Source organism: Diadema antillarum, unplaced genomic scaffold (assembly GCF_040938485.1).
Source record: "Diadema antillarum isolate AM-2024a unplaced genomic scaffold, OU_Dant_1.0 scf00000110, whole genome shotgun sequence".
NCBI classification, from domain to species: Eukaryota; Metazoa; Echinodermata; class Echinoidea; order Diadematoida; family Diadematidae; genus Diadema; species Diadema antillarum.
Window position 1 is genome coordinate 2,115,884 of NW_027270999.1, and position 25,542 is coordinate 2,141,425.

At 39.3% G+C, this 25,542-nt stretch overlaps 1 protein-coding gene across 1 annotated transcript; it reads right to left on the minus strand.

The window, feature by feature from the left end:
- Positions 1 to 1,396: 1,396 nt before the first annotated feature.
- On the minus strand, positions 1,397 to 21,427 carry LOC139719449 (alpha-N-acetylgalactosaminide alpha-2,6-sialyltransferase 5-like). The gene is made up of 4 exons (XM_071630863.1): positions 21,182 to 21,427; positions 9,033 to 9,460; positions 7,680 to 7,787; positions 1,397 to 1,901 (listed from the first exon to the last, which is right to left on the minus strand). The coding sequence occupies exons 1-4, from the start codon at positions 21,425 to 21,427 to the stop codon at positions 1,397 to 1,399; spliced, it is 1,287 nt and encodes a 428-aa protein (XP_071486964.1).
- Between the last annotated feature and the right edge of the window lie 4,115 nt (positions 21,428 to 25,542).

A 25,542-nucleotide genomic window follows, 5' to 3' on the forward strand; every position in this document is an offset into this window, starting at 1 on the left:
CGTTTTGTAACATCCATTGACGTTTTTAAAACTTTTTCCAAAAACCTGTACTTTGCGGTAAATGCTAAGTCCCAGCTTTGACGTTGTATGTAAGTTTTAAAAACGTCCATTTTGTACGAAGACGTACGGAACCTCCAAAAAAAAAAAAAAAACGTTTAGGAAATGTTCTGAAAACTTTATGTGTTTGCTGGGGGAAAGAACATTTGGAATATTTCTACTGAATTTTTCTTCACATGTAAACTTTTCTTCGCCCCCCAAAAAGGTGACGGAAACAAAGAAACTCAAGTAAAATGAAAATCGCAATGTCCAAAGCTACGCAGTTTAACTTTGCTACTGTACGTCCTTCACACAAGCAAGTCGTGCTCACGGAATGAATACCCTTTTATACCTTGTAATACGAGTGATAACCCCTGCCTGGTACATACCACGTTATACTCACATTTTGGTTTATGGCATTTGAAACAAGATGTGGAATGATAATGTACTGCCTGTGATGTTATTGTTGAAATGCGATAATGATAATAATAATAACAATGATAATAATACATTATAATACTAACAACAATAACACCAATGACCATTATGATGAATACTGATACTGATAATTATATTGATAATTACTACTTTTACTCATAATACATTGTATCATGATTATTGCTATCCATCAATGAATATAAAGGTGTATAAAGGATTTGATCAAAGAAAACCCGTAGTTACAAACCAAGTAAGTGATTAAGTCGTTTTGTTCTATATTATTCATAATCTCCTCTGAGATTCTCACCCTTCATTTGAAAGCATTTATTCTTGGCCGTCCAAAAAACAAACTACATGTATCTACTTCTCTCCTTTTTCAAACGCATGTAAAAAACAAACAACTTTGTACTTAGGACTAAGGGTTAGAGTAAGGGTTGTGTTAGGGTTTTAATTTTATTTTGATGTGAAGTTTAGGATAGGGTTATGTTGGTGGGTAGAATTTATACATGTACTTGGCTTAGCGTGCAGATATTTCACGGGAACAATTCGCAGGAGCAAATGTCGTGGAACAGCAAAAGCAAGCCCGTGGAGTAGATGGCACACGATGAGTGATCAGGACAAGTAGCAAAGAATTTTTATGTTGGTTGCCTTATTTTCATGTACCTCTAGTATTAAAGATGTTCATCACATGTGCAGGAACTGTGTCTTTATGTCGCAGTACAGTGGGAAGATACTACATTTCCCTTATTCAACCACGGTTACATTATACATTGTAAATGAATAAAAAAATCATTCCAGTTGCCTAGACATATGGACATGTTATGTAAAAAAAAAAATCATTTTTACATTTAGCAACGCTTATGATATTATTGCAAAGACAAATTAATTACTGCCTTTTATGTTTTTCGTGAAATCGACCTGTTTATTTAACCCGTCTTCTCACTATCTTTTTAGTTTCGATTCTTTTAACGTTGTTCTCCAACACTTGCTCTCGCCCACCAGAGCTATGTTTATCATCAGCTCTATTTGACTTCGCTCCATCGTCTGGTTTTAGATTTGTTGTCTTGTTTTTTTGCGCAACGTGCTTGACTCGCTTCTTTATGATACGCCTGTGCATTATCAACACTTTACGTCCGTTCTTTATCACAGTTCGCGGTGAGTGGTCCGCGCTTTTGTTTTTCAGCGCCGACTTGTACTTGCTCAAAAACTCCGTGTTGACGAGCGCTGTGGTGTTCTGAATGGTTGCTCTCCAAGATGGATAGTGGAAGGTGAGATTGTACACTAGTGACCATCGCGCGAACATGACGCGCTCTGTTATGAATTTATGCCCAGATTTCTTCAGGTTCTCGTGTTGATTGTACATCGTACATTGCCTATGCGTGGGCGGTCCGTAGTAGTGGTAAGGTACACGTGATTTCGGATGTAATCTGCATGTGAAGTACAAAAACGTAGACAGATTAGAAAGGGATCGTCAAGAGGAGAAACAACTTCAATATTGTTCAGTATTATATTATTATGATCGTGATTATTTTCAATTCAAGTCCATCACATGTACTAGCATAACCATTAAACTAACAGAATTGATTTTGGGCAAGACGGCTTACGATAAGAAACCACATTGCATCACAACACTTATAAATTTGAACAGTTTCCATATTTCCGTTTAAATTCCGATGGTTATCTTCATATATCATACAAGTGAACACTTTGATAGCATATCAATGACAAAGACAATGTGTACAAAGACACATAGAGATGAAATCTCAACAAGGGTAAATAGGAATTCCCTCTTTTCCTACTCTCATTGAAAGGATATAGGTTTGAGGTGTGTTTCCTTCAATTTGGCTGCCTGCCCTCCGTACAAATGAAATTTGTAAGGAACCAGCGGGAATCGATCGAACCGGTCATCTTCTGCTTTCAGCGACTCAACACTATCACCATACAGGCTATCCCTGGTTGCCGACAGTGACACGATGGACTTGGAACAAATACCCTAAGTTCCAAAATTCCGATATTGTTATGTTAAGTAGTCCAAGGCAGACAAAGCAAAAAAAAAAAAATGAAAGCAAGAGGGGTGTAGATAATATGATGTATAAGTCTTCTTCAATTTCATGGCCGACGGAACCATGAGGGCCGTGGGGACTCGGGGCCCCCACACTTTTTGTGCACCATACAAATGAATACATAAGGTGTCATCACTTTGGGCCCCCATGGCTCTTTTTTTAACCCGGAAGTACATAAGTGGCACTATGATAGAAAGAGATAAGAGATTTTGCAGTGTGAGCGTAGTTGTTTTTCCACTGAAACTGAAGACTTTTTTTTTTTCCTGCTTGTCAGCAGAAGAAACCTGGAAATAGAATTTGAATTTAGATCAGCAGTTGCGATCTTACAATATCATTTGTAAAGAGGGCAGACAAATTGAAAAAAAAATATATATATATGTATACCTCTATCTTCGGGTGCTGTTCGTTATCGTTATTCGTTTTTCCGAAAGTTCGTTATTACGAAGGTTCGTTAATGCGAAACACACAAATTTCATATGCCCAAGGGCGTACCGAGGGGGGGTGTTTTGGGTGTTCAAACACCCCCCTTTGCAAAAAGGGGGGTGTTTAAGGTGTTCAAACACCCCCCTTGGGCAAGAGGGAGGTGTTTGAGCTATTCAACACCCCTCTTCAGCAATGCTTAGATGTTGACAAATGAAACAAAAGCTGTCTTTACCGCTTTTATTTCCGTTTTGAATTCCGCATTTCCTTTCTTTTGCGTTCATTTTTTTTCTCTCTCTCTTCCTTGTTTTAATGTTTGTGTGGATGATGATACATTATGGAGTTACATAATATCATACGCACTAAAGAACTCGTGTACAGTACGTGTTAATACTACGTTACTGCACCGCGCGCGAAGCTGACGCGCAAACAGAAAACCAAATCAAACAAGATAAAAACAAAACATGAATTCCATGTTTTGTAACGCTGAAATATACAAATTTTCGGCTCGCTCGCTGCGCCCGCTCGCCAAATTTTATCCAAAAAAAAAAAGAAGAACAAAACGTAATGATGACGTGGAAATATAAAAATTTCGGGTCACTCACTCGTAGTAATTTAGAGTATTTTTCCAAGTCCTTAGTTTGTTGGCATAAATCGTTATCTATGAAGCCGTCACTATCCCATCTTGATTAGAATTGTAAGATTTAATAACCAAAAAATGACAAGAATTCCATGTTTTGTAAGGTGAAATACAAAAATTGTCGGCTCGCTCGCTGCGCTCGCTCGCCAAAATTTATCAAAATTTATCAGATTTTATATCACCCTCAAAAAAAAAACCTTTTAAGTGCTCGAAAAAGCACATCAAGTGGACTTTTTTAAAGTCCCTACCGGGATGGGATTGGGGTTGAACACTGTTGGTATAAATCGTTATCTATAAGACCGTCACTATATCTTGATTAGAATTATTGTCATTCGAAGATTTAATAACCAAACATGACAAGAATTCCATGTTTTGTAAGCTGAAATACAAAAATTTTCGGCTCGCTCGCTGCACTCGCTCGCCAAAATTCTTCAATATCTATTACATTTAAAACACCCTCAAAAAGACCCCTTCTATAAGTACTTGAAAAAGCACATCATGTGGACTTTTTTTAAGTCCCTACCGGGATGGGGTTGGACACTGTTGGAACAAATCGTTATCTATAAGGCCGTCACTATGATGAGAATTGTAATTTGAAGATTTAATAACCAAAAATGACAAGAATTCCATGTTATGTATAAAGCTGAAATATAAAAATTTTCGGCTCGCTTGCTGCGCTCGCTCGCCAAAATATATCAAAATTTAGGGTTGCCTATTTATACATTTAAATCACCCTCAAAAGACCCCTCTTAAATTTATCAGATTTTATATCACCCTCAAAAAGAAAACCTTTTAAGTGCTCGAAAAAGCATATCAAGTGGACTTTCGCTCGCATTTAATCGTTATGCCATTCTCCTGATGTTACTGCCAGCAACTGCCAGCAGTTGCACCCGGTGCACCCCCTCCCCTTAATTTCTAAAGCGAAAAAATATAGCTGCCAACGGCAGTTTGGGGACTTAAAATGTCAAAATTTTCAAGCTCGCTCGCTTCGCTCGCTCGCATTTAATCGTTATGCCATTCTCCTGATGTTACTGCCAGCAACTGCCAGCAGTTGCACCCGGTGCAACCCCCTTAATGTCCAAAGCAAATATAAATACATATATTATTATACATAGCTACAAACGGCAGTTTGGGGACTGTAAACTGTCAAAATTTTCAAGCTCGCTGGTCATACCTCCCCCAATCATGAACATAAACCGACACCCTTGACGACCAGTGGCGGATCCAGGGGGCGCACCGGGCGCCCCCTCCCTCCAATGCGAAAAAAATATATATATACATGTAGCCACAAACGACAGTTTTTGGACGGTAAAATGTCAAAATTTTAAAGCTCGCTCGCTTCCCTCGCTCGCATTTAACCGTTATATTCCATTCTCCTGATGTTACTGCCAGTAATTGCCAGCAGTTGCGCCCGGTGCGCCCCCCCCCCCCCGAATTTCCAAAGCGAAAAAATATAGCTACAAACGGCAATTTGGGGACTGTAAAAATGTCAAAATTTTCAAGCTCGCTCGCTTCGCTCGCTCGCATTTAATCGTTATGCAATTCTCCTGATGTTGCTGTCAGTAATTGCCAGCAGTTGCGCCCGGTGCGCCCCCTCCCCTTAATTTCCAAAGCGAAAAAATATAGCTACAAACGGCAGTTTTGGGAATGTAAAATGTCAAAATTTTCAAGCTCGCTGGTCATACCTCCCCCAATCATGAACATAAACCGACACCCTTGACGACCAGTGGCGGATCCAGGGGGCGCACCGGGCGCCCCCTCCCTCCAATGCGAAAAAAAAAATATATATATACATGTAGCCACAAACGACAGTTTTTGGACGGTAAAATGTCAAAATTTTAAAGCTCGCTCGCTTCCCTCGCTCGCATTTAACCGTTATATTCCATTCTCCTGATGTTACTGCCAGTAATTGCCAGCAGTTGCGCCCGGTGCGCCCCCGCCCCCCCCCCCCCCCCCGAATTTCCAAAGCGAAAAAATATAGCTACAAACGGCAGTTTGGGGACTGTAAAAATGTCAAAATTTTCAAGCTCGCTCGCTTCGCTCGCTCGCATTTTATCGTTATGCAATTCTCCTGATGTTGCTGTCAGTAATTGCCAGCAGTTGCGCCCGGTGCGCCCCCTCCCCTTAATTTCTAAGGCGAAAAAATATAGCTACAAACGGCAGTTTTGGGACTGTAAAATGTCAAAATTTTCAAGCTCGCTCGCTTCGCTCGCTCGCATTTAATCGTTATGCAATTCTCCTGATGTTGCTGTCAGTAATTACCAGCAGTTGCGCCCGGTGCGCCCCCTCCCCTTAATTTCTAAAGCGAAAAAATATAGCTGCCAACGGCAGTTTGGGGACTTAAAATGTCAAAATTTTCAAGCTCGCTCGCTTCGCTCGCTCGCATTTAATCGTTATGCCATTCTCCTGATGTTACTGCCAGCAACTGCCAGCAGTTGCACCCGGTGCAACCCCCTTAATGTCCAAAGCAAATATATATATATATATATATATATATATATATATATAAATATATATATATATACATATATTATTATACATAGCTACAAACGGCAGTTTTGGGACTGTAAAATATCAAAATTTTCAAGCTCGCTTGCTTCGCTCGGTCGCATTTAATCGTTATGCAATTCTCCTGATGTTGCTGTCAGTAATTGCCAGCAGTTGCGCCCGGTGCGCCCCTCACATTAATTTCTAAAGCGAAAAAATATAGCTACAAACGGCAGTTTGAGGACTGTAAAATGTCAAAATTTTCAAGCTCGCTCGCTTCGTTCGCTCGCATTTAATCGTTATGCAATTCTCCTGATGTTGCTGTCAGCAATTGCCAGCAGTTGCGCCCGGTGCGCCCCCTCCCCTTAATTTCCAAAGCGAAAAAATGTAGCTACAAAGGGCAGTTTTGGGACTGTAAAATGTCAAAATTTTTAAGCTCGCTCGCTTCGCTCGCTCGCATTTTATCGTTATGCAATTCTCCTGATGTTGCTGTCAGTAATTGCCAGCAGTTGCGCCCGGTGCTTCCCCTCCCCTTAATTTCTAAGGCGAAAAAATATAGCTACAAACGGCAGTTTTGGGACTGTAAAATGTCAAAATTTTCAAGCTCGCTCGCTTCGCTCGCTCGCATATGCAATTCTCCTGATGTTGCTGTCAGTAATTACCAGCAGTTGCGCCCAGTGCGCCCCCTCCCCTTAATTTCTAAAGCAAAAAAATATAGCTGCCAACGGCAGTTTGGGGACTTAAAATGTCAAAATTTTCAAGCTCGCTCGCTTCGCTCGCTCGCATTTAATCGTTATGCCATTCTCCTGATGTTACTGCCAGCAACTGCCAGCAGTTGCACCCGGTGCAACCCCCTTAATTTCCAAAGCAAATATATATATATGTATATATATATATATATACATATATTATTATACATAGCTACAAACGGCAGTTTGGGGACTGTAAAATATCAAAATTTTCAAGCTCGCTCGCTCCGCTCGCTCGCATTTAATTGTACAATTATGCAATTCTGATGTTGCTTCCGGCCATGAGGTGCGCCCCCCCCCCCAATGTCTTGACCCACGGTACGCCACTGAACACCCCCCTCTAAAAAATCCTGGGTACGCCTATGCATATGCCTATACATTAGAGGTTTGTTAATACGAAAATGAAAAAAGGTTCGTTAATCCGATCATTAGTGGCGTTATTCCGAAGGTTCGTTATTCCGAAGGATCGTTTATCCGAAAATGAAATAGGGTTCATTATTCAAAGGATCGTTAATCCGAAAAAGAAATAGGGTTCGTTATTCCGAAGGTTCGTTGATCCGACAATAAAATATGGTCCGTAATGAACCTTTGGAATAACGTGCTTTGTTTCATTTTCGGATAAACGAACCTTCGGAATAACGAACCTTATTTCATTTTCGGATTAATTAACCTTCGGAATAACAAAGCTTATTACATTTTCGGATTAACGAACCTTCGGAATAACGAATCTTCGGAAGAACAAATCTTCGGAATAACGAACTGTTACTTTATCTTCACCCCTCTGCTTAATGATCTCTTGCTTTCAGGACAAGGTTCCTGAAAATTATATAGGCCTGGGATGCTCACTTGCAATAGTCGCTGTTGGACAATCCAAAGACTTCAACTTCGTCACACACATCAAGTGCGAACATCATTGAAACGAATCCTGTGCTGAACCACGTGTTCAGAGAGGCCCTGCAAGTGTTGACGACAGAAAAATGAAGTTATATATATATATATATATATATATATATATATACATATTATATATATATATATATATATATATATATATATATATATTAATCTTGATTTTGATACTAGGACCTACGCTCGACAAGCTTGCTTCTATTAAAGTAGGTTCCATTATATTTCTTTAGCATTTGTTCTCAGATTCCAATATTCATAAATCTACCACTATATATTTGCAATTTTCTGTTATGCCTCCTTGCTGGATATCATGTGTTACTTCATTTTATTATATTTGATGTATTTTTTCACCGAGAAATATCAAAATGAATGAAATACATGTTGAACATATATATATATATATATATACACATATATATATATATATATATATATATATATTATATGCATTAATAACACTAACACACACACACCTGGTCATTTTCCCTTCAATTTGCTGCTGCTGAGTGTAATTGCATATTATTACGTGAAATCACTAACGTCGTTACCATGGTTGCATCGAGGTCGTCATTGCGGCAATACAGAACAATTTCCAAATATTCCAGGTTTATTACTAATAAACACCACAACCAATGTCTCAGATCAGTTAATCACTTCCCATTAAGCAACAGCAGATGCACATTTTATTTGAGAGTTTCCACGAATGCATAATAGTTATCAACAAAATTGCTCAATACTTCAATGGGGCTTAAGAGAACTTACACCTTGCATCACAAAACGAACAAAAAGTCGCCAGATATGGATTTTTACTTGAGGGTAGATTCTGAAAGAGCAGACTCTAAGCTTTAAAAATGATGTATAACTCAATTCAATGGACTCTCCTAACCTATCTAAATATAGGAAAGAAGCAAACACTCTGGAAAAGTGTGAACTGAGAAAAGGGGTCTAAGGCAATTACCCCCTCGGCAATTACCCCGGACCCTTCCCTTGGCCCTAATCCTAATCCTAATTCTGAACCTAATCCTATAACCCTAACCCAAACTCCTAACCCTAAGCCTAACCATAATCTTTCCTCTAACCGTACTACTAACCAGTATGTAGCAGGGGGGGGGGGGGGGGGGGGTAATTGCCCTCTGGGGAATTGCCCAAATATGATAAGAGGCTCTGAAGTACAGGGTCTGTTCAAGCGCTTCATTTCAACCAGTCATTTGGTTGATCTCTAAAAGATTTCTGAACAGTAAGCAGAGAAAAAAAGAAATTGTGTTTTTTTTGTTGTTGTTGTTACTTTACCTTTTAAATCCGGTTTCCATGAGGTATCTATTTTCCGACTCTTTGTGCTTCTCCTTAGTCAAAAAGACGAACTTTGGGTGACGATATCTCCTCTTTAAACTCCGTGCAAGCCGGACAATTTTGTTAGTCTTCATATTCACATTCTCTTCGTACAGCCATGGTACAACGATGTACTTTGCCCGAGTCTTTTCTTGTGACAATATCTCTGCCCTAAGACTCCCACTCTTCACTAGACCACGAGGTAGGTTGACGTGGCCGATGATGCGGATGTCGGTTCGTGTCCCGACGTCTTCAGCGTAACCTTTGACCGTGGCCGTGTTCATCCGGAGGACGCAGTCCGCTCTTTCGATGTCGGCTCCGGCTCCGGAGTTACGGAGATGACCCGAACTCGAGACTAAAGCGCATTTGTGGCAGCGACCTAAAAATGGCTAAATGGGAAGCATAGGACAAATTGAGCAGAAAGATTACCGAGATATACAAATAGGAAGCCGAATCGTGACAGTAATCTTCAGCTGCGTACATCTTACAATACGAATGAGGAAAATTATCAATATTATCATTATGATCACCATCACAATGCTCAGAGTTGTGTATATAATTATAGCAAAATTACATTGAGCTAGAACTGACATGAAAATGAGGAGTTATAGCAAACATGATCTAGAGGAGCTCAGTTAAAGGACGAAGGTAAGAAACACATCTGTTCATATCAACTCTGTTGGGAAAATAGCTTTCTTCATTTACTGAAATGCATTCTTATGACTTCTTAATGATGAAAATAATGTGGCTCTGTCTGTATATATAGTCAACTAATGCGACTTTATGGTGCGTTTACGCGTGTCTTAGAGTTAAAAATTTAACAAGATATTTTGCTCTCCATTTTAAATTAAATGGAATGAATGTTTCCTAAAATAAAACAAACATTGAAAAGCTCGAAAATTCTCTATAAGTACAATACCTCATTCCAGCTTACGACGATAACCTATTTGGACAAAACGAATATTCCTTTATCGTGTACACACCTCACTCGAATCCAAAAGAAAATACCCAGGTGCTATGGATGCGTTTATAGGTGGTGAACTGGGCCTGAGAACTGATGCTGGTGGTGGTGGTGTCTTTTGACGTAGCAGCGAGCTGTTTGACATGCCGACATTACGATTGACTGAGGCGGACGTAGGGTTGTTGAGGGCAGAATCATCGGAAAGGAATTGCTTGGCTATAATATTGTGAGCAACAGAATCGAGACCAGTCTGGTTGCCTGCTGTGTGTTGAGAGAGCACGTAGCACAGAAGAATGGACATCGCCAGGGAATACACACACGTTATGATGAGGGCAACTTCCTTCAACTGAGAAAATAATTGAAACAAAAGAATGTTGTACATTATCCAGTACTTTCCCTCACGGACCCTTTCACATTCTTTTGAATGATTTCCTCGAAAATAACACAACATGAAAAGAAGGCAAAAGACTGATGCAGTTATAATGCTGATTTAGAAAATATAGACGCAGCGAATTGAATCAGAGAATTGAGTTGAGTTTATTCAACTTTTGTTCATACTCTCTGAATGAAATGAGAAATGAGTAACAAGCATGTCAAAGGTACAAATAAAATGCAAATCGTTTGAATTCCACATAAAATTACACAGCAGATTTTGCATATTACGACTATACGAGAGTAAAGCCCCAGAATGTCTTACAATAAAGTAAAATGGGTATCAATAGTAAGCATCCAAATATTGAACCTTATACTCGGAAGTTTGCCTTAAGCTATATAAGTATGGATACAGCCCCAATAAAGGTAGTGACAGGGGGAGATTTATAATGCCAACTCTTTGGTATTCGCTGTTGATCACCAAATCTTTCCTGAAATGAGAAGGACAACATCCTGCTTGATTGCCTCTTGCTTTTCACCCTGAAGAATTGTGTTACTCATGCTTTCGTCCCTTCGTGGTATCAGTTCAGCACTGTGGATTATCGTTACTGAGTGTGTAGCCTGCAATTTTTACATTCCCATTCCAAATATGGCAAGACCTCTGAAAGACCAGAGAAAGATCGTACAAATTAGAAGATTTCTTAATGATATTTTAGTGAACATTCAATGTTCTCCGAGGTCCTTCATGAATCCTAAGCAATCTTTCAGTGAACGTCATGATCTCCATTCGGCAGTGTTTCAGTAACATTTTCTTTCCACGGTCTCTCAACGAGTGTTCAATTGTTTTACGAGTCTTTAAATTACTAGTGTCTTTCTCAAGATGTGCCACATTTTTTTTTCGGAGAAGATATCACTGTCAAGTTCTAAGAGATCATAGGACGACTAGTCTCTTAGAGATCTTGATTGATCTCTGAAATGTCTCAAGGAGTTTGGCCGATGATCTTTCAGTGATCTCTCAATTGTCTTATCGGGCTCTCCGTTAACGTTCAGCAATGTTCAAAATCCCACAGAGATTTCTAAGAAATTAGCTGGAAAACTATTTTTTTTTTTGGCCTTTCAGTGGTCTTTCTAAGTTTTTTTGTTCAAAGTCATTCCACATCAAGAGTATCTATATCTGATCTTAAAGACTATTTAAGGATTTTGCCAATAATTGGTCTCTATGGCGTCTCCGTTATTTCGAGTGCCAACTTTCTTTCAGTGAATTTTGTGGTCTCCATGGTCTCCATTTTTGTAATGGTTTGAAATACTTTTTGGGCAGTCTTTCAAGAAAATGGTCTTTCAGTGGTCTTCCACCAGACTTCAGCAATCTCTCGATAAGTGCTCAATGGTTTAACTACTCTTTCAATTATCTTTCGACATTCTCTCAAGAATTGACACATTTTTGACAACCATTTTTCACTGTGGAGTCCCTGCAGTCCCTGCATGAAAAGAACTAAATTCAGAAGCAAAGAGCAAAGAAACTAGAACTCGGCATAAAGGCCATCGCTGACGGAACATAAACCTTGTATCTGTGTTGTTTGAAAGAGTGGATGCGCATCGTGATGTATGAAATGTGTGAAGGGTTTGTGACGTCACTGTGTGATCGTCCTGAAAGGGACCGTTTGCATTCTTTCAAAGTTGTCGATCTGCTCCGAAACGTCGACCCACTGAGCAGCTACGAAGTTCTTCGAACTTATTCATGATTTTGATTTTAACAAGTCTTTTTAGGCCTCATTTGTTATCGTATTTCCCAAGTGGGTTCAGACAACGAACGGAGCTATATAGCGAGCTCTAAAAATTGTATTTCTTTTTCCCCACAAGGCCGACTTTGACCATTTCAGTTCCTCGTTCACCTTGCGTGAAATACATGAATGTTTGATATCAACATTCAAAATCCTCCCATTGACAAGATATTCAGAGAGAGAGAGAGAGGGGGAGAAAGAGGAATAAACAGATACTTAATTAAATTCAGGAAGAGGCATAAGGAAGCAACTGTTATATCACTGTGGAGTCCCTGCAGTCCCTGCATGAAAAGAACTTAATTCAGAAGCAAAGAGCAAAGAAACTAGAACTCAGCATAAAGGCCATCGCTGACGGAACATAAACCTTGTATCTGTGTTGTTTGAAAGAGTGGATGCGCATCGTGATGTATGAAATGTGTGAAGGGTTTGTGACGTCACTGTGTGATCGTCCTGAAAGGGACCGTTTGCATTCTTTCAAAGTTGTCGATCTGCTCCGAAACGTCGACCCACTGAGCAGCTACGAAGTTCTTCGAACTTATTCATGATTTTGATTTTAACAAGTCTTTTTAGGCCTCATTTGATATCGTATTTCCCAAGTGGGTTCAGACAACGAACGGAGCTATATAGCGAGCTCTAAAAATTGTATTTCTTTTTCCCCACAAGGCCGACTTTGACCATTTCAGTTCCTCGTTCACCTTGCGTGAAATACATGAATGTTTGATATCAACATTCAAAATCCTCCCATTGACAAGATATTCAGAGAGAGAGAGAGAGAGAGGGAGAAAGAGGAATAAACAGATACTTAATTAAATTCAGGAAGAGGCACAAGGAAGCAACTGTTATATCACTGTGGAGTCCCTGCAGTCCCTGCATGAAAAGAACTTAATTCAGAAGCAAAGAGCAAAGAAACTAGAACTCAGCATAAAGGCCATCGCTGACGGAACATAAACCTTGTATCTGTGTTGTTTGAAAGAGTGGATGCGCATCGTGATGTATGAAATGTGTGAAGGGTTTGTGACGTCACTGTGTGATCGTCCTGAAAGGGACCGTTTGCATTCTTTCAAAGTTGTCGATCTGCTCCGAAACGTCGACCCACTGAGCAGCTACGAAGTTCTTCGAACTTATTCATGATTTTGATTTTAACAAGTCTTTTTAGGCCTCATTTGATATCGTATTTCCCAAGTGGGTTCAGACAACGAACGGAGCTATATAGCGAGCTCTAAAAATTGTATTTCTTTTTCCCCACAAGGCCGACTTTGACCATTTCAGTTCCTCGTTCACCTTGCGTGAAATACATGAATGTTTGATATCAACATTCAAAATCCTCCCATTGACAAGATATTCAGAGAGAGAGAGAGAGAGAGGGAGAAAGAGGAATAAACAGATACTTAATTAAATTCAGGAAGAGGCATAAGGAAGCAACTGTTATATCACTGTGGAGTCCCTGCAGTCCCTGCATGAAAAGAACTTAATTCAGAAGCAAAGAGCAAAGAAACTAGAACTCAGCATAAAGGCCATCGCTGACGGAACATAAACCTTGTATCTGTGTTGTTTGAAAGAGTGGATGCGCATCGTGATGTATGAAATGTGTGAAGGGTTTGTGACGTCACTGTGTGATCGTCCTGAAAGGGACCGTTTGCATTCTTTCAAAGTTGTCGATCTGCTCCGAAACGTCGACCCACTGAGCAGCTACGAAGTTCTTCGAACTTATTCATGATTTTGATTTTAACAAGTCTTTTTAGGCCTCATTTGATATCGTATTTCCCAAGTGGGTTCAGACAACGAACGGAGCTATATAGCGAGCTCTAAAAATTGTATTTCTTTTTCCCCACAAGGCCGACTTTGACCATTTCAGTTCCTCGTTCACCTTGCGTGAAATACATGAATGTTTGATATCAACATTCAAAATCCTCCCATTGACAAGATATTCAGAGAGAGAGAGAGAGAGAGGGAGAAAGAGGAATAAACAGATTCATTTATACATAATACGCCATGAAAAGGGGCATGTTTTACATGTGGATTATTTTGGGCAGGCATAAGCTGTGAGTCAAAATGAACTGTTTGTGCACTGATTTTAAATCTTCGTGGAAAGATATGGAACTATTTGTGTTGTCTCAACATGGCTTACGTGTCCCATCAAGCCCCGGTCACACAACACTCCACGTCCAAATCACGTACAAAAAGTTATGAAAATCTGGTGGACGTGGTCGTAAGTGGTAATTTTTTGGTCAATTTTGGTTTGGCCGTGCTTTGTACGGGGTATGGCCGTTAGCGGCTGTTCCACTGCTGAAGCACTGCCTAAGCACGGCTAACCACGTCCAGCAACGTGTGTGTACGCGGAAAAATCAATTTGTCAGTGATAAACCGCTAAACACACGCTACGTATTTCCAGTGATACCAACGTGTAACACGAGTCAGATGACCGTGCTCTGCCCGCGACAGATCGCTAAACTTCCGCGTCTTTACCGCGTCTCCCCAAGTTTTAATCACTGCCGGAACACGGATTATCACGTGTATTTCACGTGTGTTGCACGTCTTTACCACGTGTACCGCCCGTGGTTGTCCGCGGAATAAAATTTTGAGCAGTTCAAAACTTTTACCGCGTCCTACCACGTCTATAAATCGACCGTAGCTCGTCTTAAACTCGACATCAATGCGAACAACACCGTCTACTTCACGGGAGACCACTTTTTGACGTGTTATGGCCGTGATTAAGCTGTAAAGCGCTGTGGGTTTTACGGGCGATACATATAACTTATAATTATTATAATTACATATAATTATGTGCATAGTAAGAGCTAACGAATGGAAAAGGCCGGTACATGCAGTAATGCTGCTTTATATGCACCACCATTATTCGCCAAACTTTCAACTTTCTTGGCCTTGATGCAGTGTGCTGTACGTGACTTTGTCGGTGTGTCTCTGCGTCAGTGTGTGTGTGCGCGCGCGCGTGTGTGTGTGTCAGTGTGTGTGTGTGTGTGCATATAATATGATAAATTATGTGTGTGTGTGTGTGTGTGTGTGTTCGAGTGTGTGAATGTCATAAGTAAAGAAAATTAATGCCAGAAACAAAAGAGACTAAATCAATTTACTCTTAATTCAGAAATGAGGACCTTTTTGCCTATTGGAGTCTTTGGTAACAGGTGGCACCCACTCCTCCTAGCTTCTGTCACTGCGAGCCTTACGTTACCTGTTATATTAAAGTTAACTTTCATAAATATAGTACATCTCACAAAAGGATCAGTTCCTGGTGTAAAGTCCTGCATAGGTTGTGCTGCATATAGGCAACATAATGGAACTGTTCTAGCAGTTAGAGTTCTAATCGCGTATACTGAAAGTGACCAGACAGTTACAGTGAAATTTGCCTGTTTTAAGTTCCCCAAGATTATGAATAAAAACGAAATGCAATACCAGCGTTCGAAGGCTTCCTACGGAAATAGTATGACTTTGTTTAAGATATTACTTCGGAATACTAACTAAACATTGACAGTATCCTGCAATCCACGCAAGCCAGGATTTATAAGATTTATTCAAGTTGAACGATAGGACCAATAAAGTCTTTAAACCTTTTCAAAGCTATGTGGAACATGGTTTCTTTCAAGAGAAAAGGGGGTTTTCAAGGGTTCGTACTTACTTTGATCATCTGCCAAAGCCCTCTCTGCAGCGGTGTTGCCATGGTTATTTCCGTCTTTATTTCGTAACGCAAAGCTGTCATCATAAGTTATTCGTATTCTGCCGGGAATAGATGGAATATAAGACTATAGCATCGAGGGAGGTGCACAGCCATGTCATTTCTTAGTTGTAGCGATCACTGTAAAATATCATACTGCAAGGCATAGAGGTCCAACACCCTATCGCGAATGCACACTCACTCCGGCTGACATTGACATGGGGAAAAAAAACCCAGAATATAATAGCACGACTCCACCCTGACAAATCAACCATATAGCTAACAAAAGATTGGAAGCCAGACTACAAAAGAAAAAATATTGTTCCCACCTTTCGTGTTTTCGCGATGAAGCAGAGCCACATAACTGCACGATGGTATATTTTACTCTCTGTCTTTTTCTCTGCGTCTGTGCCATTCTCACTATTTATGTATCCATAGTCTCTCGATGACGAGGATGACGTCTTCAAACAATGGAATGAAAGTTGTAGGGGAGAGGTTTTATACAGGCTAAACAAACATATATGACTTATGCAGGCCTGGTGTAGTACTCTGCAGTCACAATATTGTACGAAACCTTTTTATTTGTTCCAAGCGATATTGTCAGGAAAGATTCTGAACTTCTTACAAAATCACCCTTTAGAGAATCAGTGTCCCACTTGATCAGACCACCAGCTTAATATGTTTCGTGACTTATGATACATACATACACGCATACATTGACATAATGTTCATACATACCTAATAGAGCCCACATACATGCATACATTATTATCGTTCTCACTGTACAGTGTGTCTCTAAAAAAAGTAAACCCAACTTCAACAGCAAATTTTCAGAAAACAATAAAATATTTGCACATTATTTTTTCATGGTTAGATAGTCCAATAAGTCCTCTATCCAATGATACCACGCAGGTTATGTAATTCTCATGCATGACTGAGCATGATTCAACTTAGTGAATGGGTGTGAAATCATCATTGTGGCAAGTTATTTCTTGCTATTGTCATGCATTCAGGGCATATTTGAAGTTAAATTTTTGTCACATGTTAGGCCTATGATTACACAACAACTTCAGCAAAGGTTGTTCCTGACACATTCACACTTCACATGCTTTCCAAACATGGTACAGTTGACAATTGAGCAGAGAGTATTCCTGGTAACTCGATACCAGGAAACAAGAAGTTTCGTGGAAGTTCAAGAGGCTTTTCGGGTGCAGTTCCCCGACAGGCAGCCTCCAACAAAAAGAGCCATCTGGTACAATGTGAGAAAGTACAATGTATGCTGATCACGGAACTTGCCACAGTGATGATTTCACACCCATTCACTAAGTTGAATCATGCTTAGTCATGCATGAGAGTTACATAACCTACGTGGTATCATTGGACAGAGGACTTATTGGACTATCTAACCATGAAAAAATAATGTGTAAATATTTTATAGTTTTCTGAAAATTTGCTGTTGAAGTTGGCTTTACTTTTTTTAGAGACACACTGTATTTATTAGTGTTTCTTAACATTATATTATTCATTTGGTCAAAGAACATACAAACGCAGCAGATAAACTGCAGTACTATTACAGAGTATACGCTGTATGTATATGGAACAATAACACATATTATGCAGATTGAGTGGATGGGGCAACATGATTAACAGGAAGTGTCTGTTGTCCCACAAACTCATTTACATATCTACATACGTGTTGACGTATATTGGTCAAGAGGAACGAAGAAAAAAAATGTAATGGTCAGTTAATGATCAAATGGAGACTCCATATCATCCAGCTGATTTCAATCCCAATTACTGCAGAGACTATCCAAGGTACCCCGAGGTTACCATTTTGAGATCAGTTAAATTATATGGAGAAGAATGATATACAAATAATAATGTACTGAAAAGATATGACTACACCCACCTAGATTTACGAATGACACTGCATGAAGCTAATATATTATTGTAGTGATCCCCCTCTCATATTTAATAGTAAAGTATGATGAATAGTGAGTAGATATCTTTGAATATTAAAGATTTTCATATCAGTATAAGTAAGCACTTTAGGCTGTATTACGGTTACAACCCGCGCTCGCGTCCTTAGCACTCGCCTGGTCAGGTTTCTTCGCCGACGTCGTCCTCGCGAATCAATGCACTCCATTCAATCCTGACCTTTTGCTGAATTTACTGGACTTAATACAAACTCGAGTTTTCCTCAGCCGGATGGTACACCTTTTGCGGTTATATTAATGGTGGTGAATTGTTAAAGCTAAATATTAAAATTCCCCTTTGTCTCGGATGTTAACTGTAGACATATATCATCATGAGGGGTAACGGTCATCTGATTAACTTATACCTAAGCATTACTCTGAATGCGATAATAATTCAAGATTCTCCTTTGCCACTAAAACGCTATGATTGACGGAACGTAGATACAGGCATGATCCTGATCTATTTCCTCGCGCATGCAACTTAAACAATGATAAATATCTAATTCACGCAATCCAATTTCTCTAAAATCTGTCCCCTAGGATTAATTGGAAAAAGATACGAAGGGGTAAAGGAAAGATCTTGACTTCCGTAACTCATTAACAGCCGTTGTGGGCTTATGAATGTGATTAATTCCGTTAGTTTAATGTCATCACAAACATCAGAGAGACACTTAACAGAAAATAATGACAACAGATTCTCTCCTTTGGATGACTTCATATCGCTCAGGACAGGACGACCACCCAGCGATTGTCTGCTCGCTCTGCGGGTAGCTGTCCGTAGCACACCTTCATGCAGTCTGACCAAGGAGGTATAGGGATACTGTAACTCCTTGGTAGGACTAACTGACTAAGGAGCGTTGAATTTCCTTGGTAGGACTATAAACAGACGGATACCACCAAGGAGCTTCACGTGGGCAGACCGTTCAAGCCAAAGCTGGCTCTTTGAGCTACAACCATGATAAACCCAAGCACCTGATTAACAAGGCAAAGGAGACCCAGGTCAAGAGTTTTCCAATGAAACCAAGATATCTTCAAGAGGGTACACTTTGTAGCGTGGTTCACCTCCATGCCGATATACATGTACTGGGATGTGAACCCCGTGCTTCCTTGTCATTTTTATGACTTTAGAGTTGATGTTTTAAAGTCGTACCATTTTGTTTAGACCAATCCCACAATCATCAAAAGCGGAGTCAATCTGCCAAACAACACTCATAGTTATGGAATGAGACAGAAGAAGATGTACAATCCAATACTCAGTAATCAATATTTGAAATACATTATGTGTATACATTAAGCGTGAACAATGTGTTCGTGTTTGTAGATGCATTACCATTACAATCATGTACTGGTATTTTCCCTCTACAAGATAAACATTCTGAAGTAAATAAGATGAATTCACTTAATTATGTAGTTTAGCTCGAATCCACTGTGTTTAGAATAAAGGCCTAGTCCATGGACGAAAGAAAAGGCTAAATAGACGTCCTTTTCTATTCATGCACGTTGTTATTTTTGGATGTCTGTTGCCGTATACGCTATGTGTCGCGCGCATTATTACCCAACGAAAACGGAATACTGACCGTTGATCCTGGATTAGATTTAAAGGTACTGTTTACCGCTGGGTGCAGTGATTTGAAAAATGTTCGAGTTATCACATTTGATGCATAATTGTAGCTCAGTTGTATCACAAAACATCCTATCATATAAAAATTTCGCAGTAAATCCTAAAGTACAAGGAGATATCAATATTTTTTCTCAATAAACCATAACTGTAGACGGTTTAGAAACAATTTTATAATAACTATTGATTACCTTTTTTTTTATTTAGCAATACCTAATATTTATTATACTGATGAACATTTTCACATTGGATGTTTCTATCCCTAACTCACATTTTAGAACTATTTTGCAGCACTAAAGCTGGGGTTTTGCTTCATCCGCAAATGATAATTGATGCCTTTAAACTGGCTACAGTGAATTCCGGCCGACATGACAGACACTTCAAATATGAAAATGGTCAACATAAATACTGGTCAGTAATTGATCATCATGCATCCTCGGGACTAATGCATCAAGGATTAAAATGAAGTGACGTCATGTCAGGTTATCAAACTTGTTATTTTACCCATCATGCTTCACGATTATGGCACACGGTGTGTGCTACAAGCTTTTATAACGTTTCATGTTTTGTATACTTCACTGTTGAAACATTGGAACGCTGTAAATATTTCTAAAACTGTAGCTGTTTGTTTTCTACCCCGCATTTCCTTTTCATCGGTGTGTACTGATACGCACCGATCCATGATAAGTATAACAAAGTCTAAAAATCCCGTTTTTGTGTTAGGATTGTTTGTTTTACCCGAGATGTATTATGAAAAGGATGTGCGATGTGTCAATTGTCAAATTTAAACAAGTCTATACAATACAATGATTTTGAAATCGTGGAAATTCTAAATAAACTTGTGGTTTTAGCTTTAAAAGAGTTACAAAGACTTACAGATGGGAAAAATATCTTTATCATTCACCTGTATAAGGCAGAATCAGACGGGGCAGTCAACCTAAAGTGGATATCCTATCGTTTCGACACACCACATTAGGCGCAAGGACTATTAGCTTGTATAATCCAGTGACGAGGAAGTATACAACGATGCATGTCATGTACTCTGATGTTAGAAGGATTTTGACACACTCTTCAGCTTATAGAAAGCCTTACAGGGCCATTGAAATCCAAATGCATGTTGATTTGTGTTGATTTATGATACGCTCCACATCACTTTTGCGGTGAAACAAACATCTAGAAACATTCCATGCATGTATTTTTAACGATTTTTTTTCTTCTATTTTTCTTCAGATTAGTTGGGAACGCCCACAAAAAATCCTTCCAAACCAACATTCCTCAGATGACCTCATCTAATCATTCTGTTCCCTGAAAAATGTTTCTTCGTTGTACATTATCCCACTACAAACTATGTTCCACTAGTCCTTTCTGGCGGAGGAGACACTTTTGTAAAGCACACCAAAGTGTAAATGGTGTCTGTTTATATTCAGAGCCATTTACACCAGCGTAGTTTCCATTGTGTAATAATCAATGTGGTTTATTATTTCAGACAGACTGTGGACCATTTATCAAGAGCACACTTTTAATGTTATCGTTTCTCATACTAAGACTCGTCTAGTCTCTCCTGTCAGTAGCCTCTTCGTCCTCTATCACGTCTATGCGCACTAATCATTCTCCCACTTAATATCACGTAACATGAGGCCAGTAAATATAAGCCAAGATTTCTGACATCATTTTCAGACACATGTCAAAAGTAATTCAGCATTTAAAATAATTTCTTATGCTGATGGTGCACATCCTCCTGGGCAGAGTCGCCTAGAGACCGCCGTGCAGTCTTTCTTGGTTGATGCTGCCCCAAGTCTCTGAAGATCAAACCCTTCTTGGTGGCTGATCGGTCCTCGGTGAGAGCTCCCTTGATGTCATACCAAAATGTTCTCTTCCGTCTTGGCCTCTGGTGATTTCCACCAGGATACTGCACTTTGTGGATGATATTTTCGTCATACCACTCGTCCATCTGGGCAGCCCTTGTGTGCCGTTGCATTGTCATCTGGGAAATGAAAGGGTGTTGCGTGTCGCAAAGATGTTACCAATGAATGGAAGCAGGTAAGAGTCCAAAATCTCCCGATATTTGGCGTTATCCATGTTACCGTCCATGAGAACAAGATCACCGAATATTGACTACAGCTGCCGACCCACCCCAGATCATGTGCGGATTCGAATCGGGTCATATGAACTTGATGCATGAGGCACCTATCTTCCAAAGTGTGGTCTCTCTACCTCTGTCAGTAACCATCTTGGTCGCTTGTTACTCTTGCCTGTTTCCCAGTGATATTCACACACTTTATACATCGTTTAACGCCAAACCCTTAAGCGCTCAGGACTCTCATTCACCTCTACCGGAACCTCCTTCTCCCTTCAAATGTCGTTCAGGGTGATGAGTTGCGACCCTTCGTTAGATAATCAACCATGCTTGAATGGTGTGTATAGATGATAGACTCAGTAGACTTGAATGAGAAAGTGAACGATGTGCACCTTTCTTTAATACCGGAATGTCGGTCACTACTCAATGATGTAGAACAAAACAACGCTAAAACAACAGGAACAACAACAACAACAACAGCAACAACAACAACAACAACAACAAATCATATAAAGTTATATGTTTAGTTTCACAGATTGGTATGGATATCTATTCTTGCAGGTAACAATGTGAAGGTAAATGATACGGGGCTGGGGTGTTTGGGTGTGGGTAATATTCAATATATGAATATATATAATATTGAATATATTCATAGTGTATGTGTGTGTGTGTGTGTGTGTGTGTGTGTGTGTGTTTTCAGTTTTTAGTTATGAGGGGGTGAGGTATGTCTTATTAGTGTGTATGTTTGAAGATATAGATTTACTATTCATATCATAATTTTCAGCATTTTATGTGTATGTATATTGGACCCCATTATGGAAGTACAGAAGCATTATAATAATGAATCTGAAATGGGCAATCCATCCATTTTGTAACCTTTCTTTGATTCATACATGATCTTTGTATTGCTCTGTGTATTTTCAATGTGAAATGGAGAGTAGACAAACAAACAAATAAACAATTTATCTTTTTTTTCATTTCATTCAATTAGTACATGCATATGCACAAATAATTATACTCTTTATACAAGCTTATGTATAATATTCCATGACAAAGGCCTATGACTGGGAATTTTAGAAAATAAAATTGTTTGTCGGTTTTTATTCCATTGATGGAATGTAGATGTACTTTCAAGTTAAATTTATCAAATCGACACGGAACACCTCTTCACTTATTATACTCATAGTGTGTTATACTCTTACATATACGTATGTGTGTATGTCTCAGATATATTACACACATACACACACAAGCACACACACACACACACACACAAATATCTCATAACAGCGTATACTATCATAATTATATGCATGCGCGCCTTTGAGCTGGGCTAAAGCCTATTGGAGTGAATCTAAGATTAGAAATTGCATGATCATTAATTTCACGGCTAACTCTGACGTCATCAGTAAACTGTAAGGGACGTATCTAGGTTGATGGCCTGCAAATACCCCCCCCCCCCAAAAAAAAAAAAAAAATAGCAATAAAGCACAGACGTGTCTATCTGTAAAATTTGCCAATAATCTTGGATATATTTGCAGGCAATTATCACTAATATGTTCTGCTTATACATTGTATATAATTTCTCTGTTTGTTTGATAGAAATGAAAATAAGTTTGAATCTTGAATCTTGAATATTTGCAGGCTAACAGTCAAGTGAGTATTGCAGCTGTATGCATACATGTGACACACGTGTATGCTGTACACGTCCACTGTCTTAGTATTACTATACCAGCCATGAAGAGACCAGATAATACAAACACAGAGGAAAAAAGGATACACTCATGGATCTCAGCTTGGCCCTCGCACCAATTATCGTGCTTTCTCCATTCGTGCCCCCTTCTCTGGAACAACCTCCTTATGATACTCATACCCAGCCCTCTACCTATATTTTCAAAGAGAAACTCAAAACTCATTTATTTCAAGAACAGATACCGCTGATTGTGTAATTATGATTTACTTGTACTCGTAGTCGATTTATGTGTTTGTTTCTCTTATTTTTGGTCATATTTTAGTCATAAGCGCTATACAAATTTGCCACAACTTATTGTCATCATTATCATTACTATAGACACCATCAGTCAATATGACAATGATAATTGTCCGAGCCATTATGTAGGCCCTATGTATATACATGTAATACTATAATGGACCATCTGTTTAACTCTTGTTGAAAGCGGGACAAAAATTCACAGAACTTTAACTTTATTCTTTATGCAGTCACCCAAAATTTGTCAGGACGATATTCCGTTGGCCATAGAAAATGTTAGAAAGAATACTGCTTACGGGTATGACACTCACTGATCAATGTCATGTGAAAAGAAGGGCATCAAGTAAAAAGCACACCCTGCTGAATTCACCCTTTCATAGCTGCAGTACACTGCTCAATGTTGGTCGCAAAAAGATCACAGAACTAGGCGCCATGCCGTCTTACTCATTGGACACACACAACACACCAGAATATATACACACAACACATATATGCACATATACTCGTATACACAAACGCCAACCAGTACACGCTGTATTTTTCACTGCAGACGTACCCAAAGCAAAAGTTTTTTTTTACTTTAAATTAAGCAGTGTCACTGTTGAATCAGCACACACACACACACACACACACACACACACACACACACACACACACACACACACACAGAGTAAACACAGACAATAAACGACAGCCTGCGGCTATCCACTCACCCGTAAATACGAGACGATATTTTGTGACTTCCTCTCAATGGGAAAGAAATGAAGTCGTATGCATGATAAATCACATTTATTGAAACTCGTGTATTTGCACTCTCTTTACCACCTAACGACCAACTGTGGTATTTTTCCCATGTCACCACACATACTAAACAAGACCGTTGAGCACCTCTCTTTTTAACTGTTAGAAAGAAATTCTGAATACTACATTGATTTCACAGTCTATCTATCATTGATACTTTTGATATATGGAAGAGTTTGTCTCTGAAACTGAAATTGAAACTGAAATTGAAATGTGTAGGGGGTATTGAGTTCTTAAAAGCAATTAGTGTAATCACCATACTCTGTTAGATGATATCCTGTTTCGGTTACCACAAAATCATAGAACCATCACTTGACTCATTTTAAATCATGGTATATTTCCCAATGTTGTTGCAAACAGAAAAAAGAATCGCTTTAGACTTAAAGTAATTGAATTAGATTTAGTGAGATGACGTCATTGGAAGAATATGAGATGCTGCAAATCATATGGGTAGCCATTTTGTTTGACAGAAGATTGTCAGTCTTTAACCAACAGTGGAACTCGATTGGCCAACTTTACTTTGTTTAATAAAATTGATTTCATGGAAATCTTCGCCAGCTCTTATGAGGTACTTCTTTCATGTTTACACGTTTGGTATTCATCAATGTTCATAGAACGGAAAAAAACAACAACAACTGCTCCATCAGTTTAGCAAAGTGTGAAAACTCTCTTGTAACACAGAAAAGGAGTAAAAGAAGATAGTCATTGATGGCAAAGTAGCTACACGTTTACGAAAACGAAAAATTCCCTCTGTTTCACTGTGTTAACTGCTTTCCAAAGTACATATGGGGAAAATATCAAAGTGAACAAGAGCAAGAATGTAAACTGTTCGAAAAAGCCTTCCTTTTTTCTATAAAAGTTGAATGTACGCGCGTGTCTTCCACATTATGCAGAAACAGAAAGTAAAGAAATAGAAAAAGAGCAAGAAAAAAAATTCAAAGCCAAACGTTCATGGGAACGTGATAAGAGGAATGTGGATGACATTGTATACGATATCAAGGTGTGTGCACTCCAATGGGGTGCAGTGGGGGTTCAAGGCGGGGCGCACTGGGCGCCCGTCCCCCTTTAATCAAAGAAACAAAAAGAAAAATATGGGAGAAGCGTAAAGGCACCTCCCCTTTACGGAATTTCTGGACCCTCCCCTGCGATGTGCATTGAAACATATGGCTCTGGATGTGTGTTTGTGTGTGGGGGGGGGGGGGGGGAGGCGTGGGGGTGGAATGAA